Source organism: Nymphaea colorata, chromosome 9, assembly GCF_008831285.2.
Source record: "Nymphaea colorata isolate Beijing-Zhang1983 chromosome 9, ASM883128v2, whole genome shotgun sequence".
NCBI classification, from domain to species: Eukaryota; Viridiplantae; Streptophyta; class Magnoliopsida; order Nymphaeales; family Nymphaeaceae; genus Nymphaea; species Nymphaea colorata.
The window spans coordinates 22,902,317-22,915,016 of record NC_045146.1 but is presented as its reverse complement, the minus strand read 5'-3'; the positions used below and the strand labels follow the sequence as shown (position 1 = coordinate 22,915,016).

The following is a 12,700-nucleotide window of genomic DNA, read 5'->3' as shown; positions in this document are numbered from 1 at the left end:
TCCAAAAGTTGAGATGACCCATGTAAATAACCAAGACAATAAAAAAGAATAATAAGATGCACCATAAATAAAATTAAGATAGAAGAGAGACAATATTGTTGCAGTAAGATAGAAAATGTTCAAACAAATGAACAAGTTCTTGGAATGAATTAAGAAAAAAAATCATTAAAATTATGAAAGAAGACAATAGGTCATCTCATAACAATATTGTTATACCTTATTGGATGTTTTCATTGGTAATTTTTTGCATTTGTAAGTATCCTTTTTTAGAAGAAGAATAATTAATAACTGCAAACTAGAAAGCAACAAACTAATTTTAAAAGAAAAATATGTTAACTAAGGGCTTTAAGCAGCAAAATTAGCTGCCTTCAAAGTTAAGATACTACCGATGTTGAACCAATTAAAAGGTGATTAATACAAGGGCCAACAGGGCCATTATAAATGCATGAAGCGAAACCCTAAGATTTTGAGCTTCTGTGCAGACTTGTTCATGATATGTGGAAAGATATCCGCAAAGCATGCAAAAAAAAAAAAAAACTTGAGTAGAAACCCTAACTAACTGGGGTTTTGATAGGTGTTATGTGGCAAGGCAACATGTTTATCGAAGGAGTTGCACAAACCATGAAGATGCTTATTAGATCAATGGTAATGGCTGCATATAGAACGCTTCAAATTCAGATCTCTTTGACAAATTTTATGTAGACAAATAATCAAGAGATATCTACTAAGCTTGAAAGGATTACTTGTACATGGTGCCTTACTCATGCAATTTTAACAAATTAATGAAATGCAACTATGTAGGAGTTGGTTGACAACAATAAAGTAAGACTAGTGGAAAGTAGAAACTGCTAAACCCCCGCAAGCATTCACTAGTTGCTTTATTTTCCTTTTGTTTGTGTGTAGTTCATACTTCGTAATGTGGCATTTACCACATTACCAGCACTTTGCAAAACATGTCTGCACAAAATCTCAAAATCTTAAGGTTTCTACTCAAGTTTTTCTTTTTGGGCTTGCTTTGCACATATCTTTGTCGGTAAAATCAGAAAAGGGAGAAAAAGTCATTCACTGAGCAAGTAAATTCAATTTTTATGCTAATATCAAAACATATAAGAAGAAGAATCTGTGGGGCGGGGAACCTCCGGCGCCGGGAGCGGTGACGAGCAGGGACGGAGGGAGGGGAGGCCTGCCTAGGCAGTAGCCCCATCCCAACTAATTGGAGACAAAAAAAACATTACAAAAACTAAAAATTTTTAGTTGTGTAATGTATTTTTTATATTCGGATTAAGTTTGGCCATACTCTGATAAGTTCATTGTACCGTTTGGCCCATTCCTAAAAAAAATCCTCGCGCCGCCCCTGGTGACGAGAGAGGACCCACAGCAATTTCACCACTGATGAGAGAGAAGACCCGAGGTGATTACATTGATTCTGGACGGCAGCTTCAAATAGCCTTCTGTTTTGGTCTTGTTAAGTATATTTTCAAAAATAGTATAAGCTGTTTTGATCATCTTTCATATTCCTAACTGGAATCCAAGCCAGAAACTTCATAGCTAGCTAGATGCTATGAAGAGATCCTTCGTATACATTTGCTTCATCCGTATTTGGTCGGATACACTATATTGAATGGGTCATTTGAAAATTTATTTTTTTATTAAAACTTAGGGGACTATGTATCTGATGACGAATGCCGATTTTGGTACTTGCTGTTCGGGGCAACCACCCGTACTTCATTCAACCTCCTTTATGAATAGAAAAGTATAATTTCAAATTCATGAGCAGTCAGAACATGGCTTTTTCTGCGGGAACTCATAATCACCATTAGCATGACTTGAAGCTTTTCTAATAAGGGGGAACAATTCAAGACCCAGACCACTAGAGCCTGCTGTTTGTGATTGACATTTTCTGAAAAGGAGTTATTGACGGTGACTTATTTTGTCGATACCCACTTTACACATGAACATCTTTTAACTTTTAAATTAATGGTTTGAGACAATGTGTGACGGGTGAAAGACCCCAATCATTTACTTAAACCTTCTCAGATTCTTATTTCTTCTTTGTTTATGAATCTCAAGCGTACATTCGATAATCGATTAAGGACATAAGATCACTTTCAAGAGGTGACTAATCGAATGATCAAATCTTGGGTGTATTTTTTTATTGTGTCATGAGCAGCCACTGTTCGAAATCATGCACAAGTCGCGTTTTGTAAACTTGGTTCTAATGTTTAGATGACAAGTGAAAAACTTAGTTTAAAAGGCAAAAATTAGTCTTAACCTGGGTTTTTTCTGTTCCCTCATGAAAACTAGGTTTTAATAAAGCCCAATTTAATGTCATCCAAACACTCTTGAAATCATGTTTTGGAGCAAAATCCGATTTTAAATTGCCATCCAAACACTTGGTGAGTATTTTTACAATTTGATATTGTTTAATTTTTTAAAAAGTCACTTCGCTTTCATATAGTTGATACATTGGTGAGAATAATCAACTTTTTAAAGTCTAAAAAGTTGAGTAATGAGGCCTGCCATGATTGATAGACAAGCAATAAAAAAAATTTGTTCTCATCAATTTGTGATTTCCACTTGCTCCTGTAGGGATGGAAATGCAAAAGTTAGAAAATATGGTACACCTGGTTAGGGTTAGTGTTTGGTAGCTAGTCTTAAGATTGGAGCTAAGCACTTTTAGTTGTAGGGATTAATTATAGTTTAAAATTTTAACAAATATCGAAATATAATTTGTTAAAATTTTTATTGAAGTTAAACTATTTATTGCCTTTCATCCAATGAAATATTAGATTAGGACTGAACTTTTTTTCGGCATTTTTTTTCAGAAAAATAAAATAGAAAGTGGACATCCAGACACCGGCCGGTGCCGGCAAATCCTCCCACCATTTTTCACGTGTTCTCGATGTCCGAAGGTCTGAAACACCGAACCGGTTCTCCGAAAGTTTCTTTAGGCGTTGGATATGGATCCTGGTCCCCGGTCCCAGTAAAATGGATAATTCGGAAATCATGAAGTGGGGAGGGAAAAAGGGGAGATTTGGGTACGATCAGGGAGAGACAGAGACGGGGTCGCTCGCGTCACTTCCATCAATCGTTCAATCAGGTTCTTCCACTCAAATCCTGCTGGTTTGTTTTCTTCGATTAGGGTAATGAAGTGTGCTTTATTACTTCCCCATCTTTCTTTCTTTTTTTGTTTTTTTCTTGTTTCTTGTTAGCAAGGATTAGGGCTAGTTTCTGGGTTCTATTTGGTTCTGATTTCGTCGGGGTTTGCCCGAATCGAGGTTATGGTGCCTTGTTTGTTGTGGTGTTTTGCTTGGGGGTTTCTTTTGCCAATGGCGTGGAGTTCGTGAACGCGCTCAATTCCTTCTCGTTTTCCCTTTTCTCTCTGGTTTTACGGATTCTATTGCGTTTGGGACAGAAAAGATTTAGAGGGTGATTTGACTCATGAGATGGATTTATTGATTGACGAAATAGAATGAATCTTTATTGTTGTTTTGGTGTTTTTATTGAACGGGGAGTGGCAAGTAAAGAGCTTGATTTCTTCTGTTTATCGTGTTCACAGTTTAGCTGAGAGAATTCTTAGTGTTGTATGGCGGAATGAGTAACTTGGAACCATGGGCGTGAAGATTGCTCTTCGGAGAAGCACCGTAAACGTTGACGATGGTCGTCCCGTCCATGCAGACCCTAATGGTAATGAGATTCTGCCATCTCCGGCTTCGACAAGCAAGCCCGTCGAGGCGGCTCCTCCTCCCAAGTGCAATAAGGGGGAGAAGAGTGTACTCGATGACATAATGGGCGACCCTGATGATTTCCAAGACTTTGGTGATCTTGGTGCGGGTTCCGACGGTGAGCCCGGTAGATGGGAAGATACATGTAGAAAATGGTAAATCTTTATTTTACTTAATTTATTTTGCCAGCTGCAGTTTGAAATTTTTATCATCTCCTTTTCCTGGCTAAGAATACGTAGTATGTTCAATCACTTTAAGCATCTTGTGCATAGAGAAATAATTCCTTCCTCGTAATGACGACCCATTGTATTGAAGTGGACATATCAGTTTGAGACAACCAAATGGTGGAAATTTCCCTATTTAGTACTTTCCAACCTCCTTGTTGCTTGATATATAACTATGTTGGTCTCCTGAGTCTCAAGTTGCACTGCTAGAACAAGTCAATCGTTTGATTATTCTGTTAATGTATGATAATCTTACTAAATACTTGAAGCCTTGTGATGCTTGCTAGAACACTATCATTAAGCATAATCTAGCAACAATGACCAAGAGAACTGAACAAATGAATCAAATGAATATGTGCGATATCATATGTGTATGTTGGATCAGAACACAAAAATGCAATAGTACGTGCATAGCATGTGAATAGGGGCTTTGATGTAATCTTTTTGAAAAAATTACAAAAGCATGCCCAAGGAATGGCTGATTAACAAGACACGCTTTTGAGTATTGACTTTTTGCTTACAACTGCTTATGCTGATAAAAATTTCACAGAAGGCAGCTTCTTTACACTAAAGAATGGAGAACGTTAAGTTTTAAATGGTAATTACAAATTTACCCTTATGAAGTGGAATGCCTGTTTACTTTTCCCTTCCACTGTCAATAGGAGAAAGAATTTTTGTTCCTGATCTAGTCAGATGATTAAAATCGATTGCCCTTTCTGTTGGAGTTAATTTGGGACTAGAGCAAAGTTGATCATGAATCATATCCCAGGCACACCTGGACAGAAGGTGAGTATTAGTAACTTCATAAGAAGGCAACAATGACTTCCCCTTCATTGGTGATGACCTGAATTTATGAAACAATCTGCCTGTCCATCTATTTATGTTCTTTTTTCTTTTCTCTTCACTCTTCTAATGAATAGTGATGATGATAGGGTTAGAGAGGCACTCAGAGGAGAAGGTTTAAATGCTAACAGGGATGCCTTGTTCTTTTCTCTTTGATTCTTTCACTAACCTTAGGTAAATGACAGCCTTTCTGATGGATGTGAACCTAGGAGAGCTTTTGTAATGGCTTTAAAGTTTAAACCTCGGGCAGTCAAATGCAAATTTTGGATACTTAAGTGTTTCGTTATATGGCAATTAGTTGAGTTTGCTTTTTGTAGATTTTTCACTTTTTTTTATATTGACAGCATGCTTTTATCAGCCATTATTTTATTGTTAAACTTAAGTTTTATTCTGAAACGGGCGAATATCATTTGTTATGATATGGTATTGAATTGAGTTATTGGGATCTTGTGTTTTCTGTTTCTTTTGAAATGGGCTTGAGATATTTATATTCATGTATCAACACATCTGATATTTTAAATATACTCTATTTTATCAGCTTTTCAGCCGATAATGTCATTGTGGAGGGCAAAGTACTGGGGAGGACAGGTTCTGAGGTGAGAATACTTTTTTAAACTTCAGGGAATATCTTTGAAGAACTTGACATGCTAAGCCTTAACCATTAGTTGATTGTTTCTTGGGACTTTTTGGCATGAATTTTCTCTTGGATATAATGCATAATGTTCTGACCTTGTTTGTTAGCAAAATATTGCTGGTTCTGTTTTCCTTCTGTGTGTATTCAACTAGCTAACTTGCTGTTTCTTAGAAATTTGTTTCAATTTTCTCTTTCAAACTTTTAATCAAGAAAATGGTTTTTATTTCTGTTAATTTTAGAATCAAACAATGTACTTGGTGTATCTTTTGCTTCTTTAGGTCCTATGATCCTATCCCATATCTCAATGACCATGCTTGCAGCTTAGAGAATTTGGAAGTTTGTGCTTCTTGAAATCTTTTGGATGGCTTTGAAACTAGTCAAAGAATTTTAGAAATACTTCTCAAACTGTCATCACAATCCTTATGGGCTTTAGTAGAATCTCCTCAAAGAATAATATCTGTGTCCTTTTTTAACTAGTCTCATATTTCTTGAAAAGCACAAGCTAGGTTCTATTCCGCCACTAGCACTGAGTACTAGAGAACTGAGTTTTCATTTGCATTAACCATATGGGTTTTCTTTATTTATAAATAGCTATTCTAGCAAACCACTTTTAACTTTTAAATCAATTGTAATGAATACAATTAACTTACATATGTAAGGAAGTAGACCAACATTGGTGGTTTTAATGTGTATAACCATATCTTCTTCTTATGCTTTGTAGTAGTTGTTTAATAACTATAATATTTGCAGCAACACTGTCAAATGCATATTTCAGAATAATTTTTTACCTTATAATGTTTAAAAGTTTTAGTTTGTTAAAGAAATTCCACCTGTGTATCTAATGGTATGATTAAACTTGTACCTTACATTTTTTGTGTGTTTTTAGCAATTTTCTGTGTCCACTGAGATGCTTTTTTAGGTGCAGAACCAACACATGAATGAGTTGTAGGATCACACAACAAAGTGGCTAGGTTGATGTAGTAAATGAGAGATGAAGCACACTTAAATGCTTGTGTTGCTGCACAACACGTGCATGAATGAGTGGTTGGATCAGGCAACGGAGCAGATGAATTGTGAATGGGAGCGAGGGTAGGTTACATTTGTATGATGTCTTTAGGATGGTTAGCCTACTAACATTAAATAAATCATATGAAACATATTCGAGCAATCTAATCTAGCAGTTGTGTAGGTCAGTGAAAGTAAGAGTGTTATTTCAACTGAAACAGATGCTACTAGCCTATTGAAAGTATTTTTCATGTTTTAGGTTATAGCTATTGTGCATTAATTTAATTAATAGTTTTATTGGATCTTTTTTTAGGCAGACAAAAAAGGTTCTCCTGATAACCTAAGAGAAAATGCATCGATAGTGGATTCTTCATTGACAGAAAGTAAGCAAGATGTGGATAATCGTGAGGATAGAGGTACTTAACCAACCATCTCTACAAAAATATAACAATTTTTTGTTTTGTCAGGTCATGGTGTGCATATTGGCCTTGCACTACTCACAAATTAGATTGTTTTGCTGCCTTTTTTTTTTTTTTTTGGCGGAGGGAATTCATGTGGGAGCACGTGTATGCCCATTCATGTGGTTATGAAACTAGCATTATGCATTTTCGTTATGAAACTATCGTTATGCTATAGAGACCAAAAATATCAATTTTTAGATCATGTCTTCTTGATTTTTTATGTAGGTTTTGTGAGCTAGAAATTGCAGTCTTTTCATTTTCCTTATCATGTTTAAATTCAGTCTATACATTGAAGCATAACTCAGTAGTTTGTTCTTTAGGTTCCTCAAGCATGTCTATCACATGCACATTGCACATTTGGTGAAAAGCCACTGATAGATTTAAATTCCAGATAGAATGGTTAGCTACATATACGCACACACTTGTTTATTCCACCATTTTGTCAGAAAATGATTGCAAGCAACGTGTATCTATAATTGCATAGTCATACTTTTGCACCCCTGGCTCAAGCTGAAGCTGTAGAGCACTACAGGCAAGCTGACACAGAACCACTTAGAGCATAGAAGTTAAGTTCAAGGAACCCAAAGATCATGTAGTTGACATCCCATAATATTAGGAAAACATCTAAAAAAGGTGCTGTTAAACCTTGGTCTTTCTTAATCTATGAGCTCATTTACTTCCTTGAGCTGTGAGTTGCAGACTTGCAGTCATGCATGTTTTCAGTCACCCTCATTATGGCTCTCTATGGTCTTGAGAGGACGAAAACACAACCATTTGTCGCATCTCATTTGTGCGAATGGGGCTGAAATAGTCTCATATGTAAAAATTTGAAAGAGCGCTATGGCCATATTGCGTGCCAAACTGCCAAACCTGAGCACAGTTACTAGTTCCCAGTTTGCAGTCCTCTTGCATGCCACAAATGAAACAGACTATGGTGCAGGTTGGAATCCATTTGGCCTGGGGCTAAGATCAGGTTTGGATGAGCACAATATGATCCATAAAGCATTCTCTATATATATGTTCAATATAATGTCCTGTTAAAATGCATACTTGAAGCATGTTTTCCTTTAAAAAATGTGGTTAAAATGACAAATATTATGTGTGACGAACATGTTCATACACCTTGTTTTCTGTGTAAATGTTGATGGCAAATGACTAGCTTCAAAATCATGGGGTCTAAAATTGTCCCTTGAACCGGAACTCCTAATTCATGCTTAGACTTTGTGCTGCAGAAGATGTGAATGCGTCTGATCAATATGCCTGTTGGTAACCTTCTCATATATGTGCTTGTGTGCATCTTCATTATGGAGAACTGTATCCATCTAACCCTGCGGTTACTCATAGTAAATCTCTTTTTGTGCAATGTTTCTTGAGATCATTGTTTTTAACCTAATTCAACCTATCAAATCTGTTGGTTTTCAGGTATCTCAAGTTATAAAGGCAATGAACCTTGCAACTTTATAATGGCTGATGAGCAAGAAAATCATTCTTTTGTTGGAAGAACTGACTTAAATGATATGCAAGACAAAAATCTGAATGTGACAAGATATTTTATTATAAAAAGTCTAAGTCACCGTAATATTGAGCTCTCCGTTGAAAGAGGTATTTGGGCTACACAAGTAATGAACGAACCAATTCTGGAGGAAGCTTTTCATGTAAAGCACAGCAAATTCATTTTCTTCGTATTTGCTTGGCTCCTTTGCTTCTTCTTGATACAGTGGTGTGCCTATGCAGAACTCAGACAGAGTAATTCTTATCTTCAGTGTCAATATGAGTGGGTACTTCCAAGGCTATGCACAGATGATGTCTCCTGTCGGTTGGAGGCGTGATAATGTTTGGAGTGAATCTAGTGCTGGAAGTAATCCATGGGGACGGACTTTCAGGGTTAAATGGCTTCGACTGCACGATCTACCCTTTCAAAAAACTCTTCACCTTAAAAATCCGTTGAATGATTACAAGCCTGTGAAGATTAGCAGGGATTGCCAGGTTAGATCCAAATTTTTAGTGTTTTTTAATGTGAAAGCTTTTAGGAGAATTGTCACTATATGTTCAACATATTATCAATTTTCAGGAGCTAACACAGGAAATTGGTGAAGCTCTTTGTGAACTTATTGATGGCCAAAGTGGCCTGGATGGGAAATTGAAGAGGTACTAGATGTCCTTGAAAAAAAAAATTGCTTTTAATTTCAGATGAAAGTTTACTGATGTGGAATGCATTTGCTGTTAGGGGTAATGCTTTCAGGGATGAGTACTATGTCAAAAGGCCTTGTCGAGAATCTCCAGTTCCTTCAACAGAGGACGAATATTCAATGTCTGCTCATTCCTCACAAATTGCATGGGGCAGGACATCAGTACCATATCCTTCTTACCCTCAAGACTTGATGTTGTCTGCGGCACGAAATTTACAAGTACCATATGCAAGATCTGCTGATGGTTTGCACTCAGAACCTGTTCCTTCCCCACTGGAGGTAAAAAAGGGATCTTGTAAGTGGCATCATGCAAAACCTGCAAATGGACGAGATGGGAATTGCTCTTCTTGGTTAGACAAGAAGGATTATCCTACCAATGAACGAGCACCTTTTGATGATTCTGTATCTGAGGAAGATATACTTGATATGGTAGTCCATTGTCATCTTTTCTTAATTTTTTTTTCTTTTCTTTTCTGTAGCCACTAGTTAGAGTTATGAAGATAGATTTGAGTGTCATTCCATGAAATGTTAATCTAGACTTGGGCAATAGAGCCTGTGAAACAGTTTACCTTCACCACTTCACATTTCATTGTTGTGCTTACCATTGACCAATGTGTTTACAAAACCACCTCTTGTTGTGGTTATGCAAATGTTTAAACACTATCAATATTTTATGGAAATCAAAGATGACCAGGTTGATTTGGACTGCTTGCTTTATTATTAAAGTTTCTTTTTCTGATCCCCAGACATACGAGGAATACCTACAAGCTCACGCGAGAAACAGAGTGCCATTCAGCAATCAGGTCAGTCGTCTTGCCGTAGTCGGTTAGTCACTAGGTTGGCCGACCTTCTGACTCGTTGTCTGACCTATTCACAGACTATGGCACCGTCGCATTCTTCTCAGGTGAAACCAACTAAAAAGGAGGATGAAGATCAGTAAGTGCCCGTTACTTTGCATGGATGGTAGTATCTTTTGTTCATCTTAACTGATCATGCGTATGTTGTGCGTGCAGATACTCCAAGTATCTGGCCAACTGGTATAGTTCTCAAAGGAGGCGGTTAATGAGCACAATCAGCATCCCACACCAATAGTTTTGTCGTCATTAAGAATCTACGAATGGTGCTTGGCGTGCAGTTTGCTTGCATGCTAACGTCGACTGTTCTGTACAATATATTTTTATTTATGTGCAATCCGAGAATTTGATAACTAGCTTTTCATTGCTGTTCAATTGAATATAGGTTAAGATGGTGGTTTGTCAGATTACTGTCTTCAAAATCTGTATAAATGTGTATGATGTATGATTTTTGCAGTTCTCTCATTATGTATTTGAAGCACCCTTTAACCAAGGTTATTCATCTGATGACAAGATGTTTTAATAGATATGGAGAATAAAAGCACATCAAAATAAATGTAGATCTTGGAGGGCTACTATATCTGTTGAACTGGCATAAAGAGGAGTCATGATAATTGCGACTGTACATGGGTTAACACTAATATTCTTTTGGAAAATGTCCGAGCGGTTATTATGGAACTTTTTAGTTTGCATTATCTCATCTTGACTGATTCTAAAGCTTCCATATTAATCTGAGCTGTTGTTCACTTAATAGGTTGAATTGCTTAGATATTTCCTTGATTTGCTTCCAACCAAGCCATGTACTGTTTCCTCTTCTGTTTACTTACCGGGTGTTTCGTGTGGGGAGATCAAAAATTCAATCCTCCTCTTCTATTTATTCACCTTGTCTGCTTCGATCCGCTCAAGGACTTAAAGTTGGAAGTCAAAAGTCAGATACCGGTGCCCTGTCCGGCACAATCTAGTAAAAATCAATTTCTTTAATGCACGTAAGGTAAAGAAAGCGGGTTTGGTACTTTGGAAATGTGAACGGAAGGGTGGGGGCTTTGGCTCGGTAAGATGTAATGCTCTTGTGCTTACTGAAGTCTGCTTAGACTCTGGTAAAAATAGACCTTAATTTTGGTACCGAGTATGGTAAGGACATGAGTTTAAAGTAAGATCTCCAGTTCTAGCATTTACTGGGCATGGTGTTTCTCGGAACAACTAATCTTCATTGGACTTGGACCTGAATCTTTTACTTTTCCGTACTAGTCGGGTTGGTCCAGCCAGACCTGGATCTGGTCAGTATGTCGGACACAGATTCTGCCCTGGGCTTTATCGACAGCCCTTGTACTGGTACACAATAAGGGGGCCTCCGTTCTTACAGGAGTGACTTCTGAGCCCCACCAAGGTAAAATTTTAGTTTTTATTATGAGAAAATTAGTAAAAAACTGATTTTTTTTAATTTTATTTTTTCCCAACGTGAACGTGGAGACCTTAATACGAGGGGAACATTTACGGAGACGAATTATTCCGGCGGTACTCAAACAAAGCTTCACAAAAATTATAATTTTCACCTGCAATCAAACACCTCCTATGAACGCATTACCTACATCATCCTGCGTCAGAAAACAATAATTGGCAGCTATATATCAACGGGTTAGGTGCGACCTAATCCAGAGCAATAATGGGTTAAGTGATTAAGAGGCGTGAGGGAATTACTTGGATCGGGCCGTAAGATCCAATTAGTCTACAAAGGTGTGCTAGACATGATTTGCTAAGTTCCATTTTAGATCTGGATTTGAACGGAAGATCTGGACCTGAATCCTCTGGGGTTTTCTTTTGAAAAACCTGTCTTTTTTTTTATATATATAGATATATCTTTTGCTTAATTTCTTACGAGCGCTGATCTGTTGACTAGAGGTACATATCTCTACCTAATAGGGGCCACAAATTTTTATTAATATGTTTTCTTTCTTGTTAAGTTGCATCGTTTTATCGGATTTGGTTTCAGAAAATGTGATTGCCGACATGTGCGTTAGTGTATTCTTAAAATCAAATGGTCGTGTCATGCCAAATCCCTCGCAATCTTAAATTTCATAGTTTGAAATGTTTTAAAATGATGCAAGAATATGCACATCCCGGGTATTGAAACGACGACGTCTTTCAACTTGAAAAAAGATATTCGCTTGTAGTTGAGAAATTGAAGAAGAAATTGCTTGGATGTTCCATCCTTCTTCATATGTGTTCAAACATCTAGTCATCGGACGAATGCTTCAAACACATGCACAAAGTCGCACAATATGCACATTCATACACTTTGTGAATGTAGGGGCAGAACCAGAAATTTTTCACAAAGAGACTCAAATTAAAGTTTATAAATTTTGACTAGGGCCAAAAAATTATTTTTTAAAATTTTTATATATAACAAGCGAATTTTCTAAAATTTACATATACATTTAAAAACAAAAATTTAAAGCGGGGCCACGGCCCGAGCGAGCCCTACCTTAGCTCCGCCCTTGTGTTTGGGTAGATACTGTAGGGGCACTCAAGTTTACCATTGATATAAGATCATTGGATATCAAATTCAAAAATTTGAAGTCAAGACCCCATCCATCCGTTTATACCGAGGACTTGGAATCTTCATTTTTTTATATATAGCGGTGAAATCTACTATTTATTTATTACGTAGGTTAATATAAAAAGGATTTTAGATCTGAGATCTAGACCTATCAAACACACCATCCTAGTGGTTTTGCTTAAGACGCACAAATGGGCACGAAGCAGGG

General features: G+C 37.0%; 1 protein-coding gene across 4 annotated transcripts; it reads left to right on the top strand.

Annotated features, from left to right (window-relative positions):
• The first annotated feature begins 2,940 nt into the window (after window positions 1-2,940).
• LOC116261259 (uncharacterized) lies at window positions 2,941-10,428 on the top strand. Of its 4 annotated transcripts, none has more exons than XM_031639938.2 (11): window positions 2,941-3,100; window positions 3,560-3,880; window positions 5,331-5,388; window positions 6,745-6,847; window positions 8,315-8,547; window positions 8,627-8,878; window positions 8,964-9,040; window positions 9,120-9,510; window positions 9,828-9,884; window positions 9,959-10,017; window positions 10,095-10,428. In XM_031639938.2, the coding sequence occupies exons 2-11, from the start codon at window positions 3,612-3,614 to the stop codon at window positions 10,171-10,173; spliced, it is 1,578 nt and encodes a 525-aa protein (XP_031495798.1). In that variant the 5' UTR covers window positions 2,941-3,100; window positions 3,560-3,611; the 3' UTR covers window positions 10,174-10,428. The 4 variants fall into 4 exon arrangements, with proteins under 4 accessions (XP_031495798.1, XP_031495800.1, XP_031495801.1 ...); XM_031639940.2 differs by having other exon boundaries at window positions 3,005-3,123; XM_031639941.2 differs by having other exon boundaries at window positions 3,005-3,143.
• Window positions 10,429-12,700: the final 2,272 nt, after the last annotated feature.

Excerpts from the sequence above, each read along its gene's own strand:
- LOC116261259 (XM_031639938.2), top strand. The coding sequence starts at position 3,612 with ATGGGCGTGAAGATTGCTCTTCGGAGAAGCACCGTAAACGTTGACGAT. Across the intron at positions 6,848-8,314 it reads GGATAATCGTGAGGATAGAG|GTATCTCAAGTTATAAAGGC; the intron begins GTACTTAACCAA and ends GTTGGTTTTCAG. Across the intron at positions 9,511-9,827 it reads AGGAAGATATACTTGATATG|ACATACGAGGAATACCTACA; the intron begins GTAGTCCATTGT and ends TCTGATCCCCAG.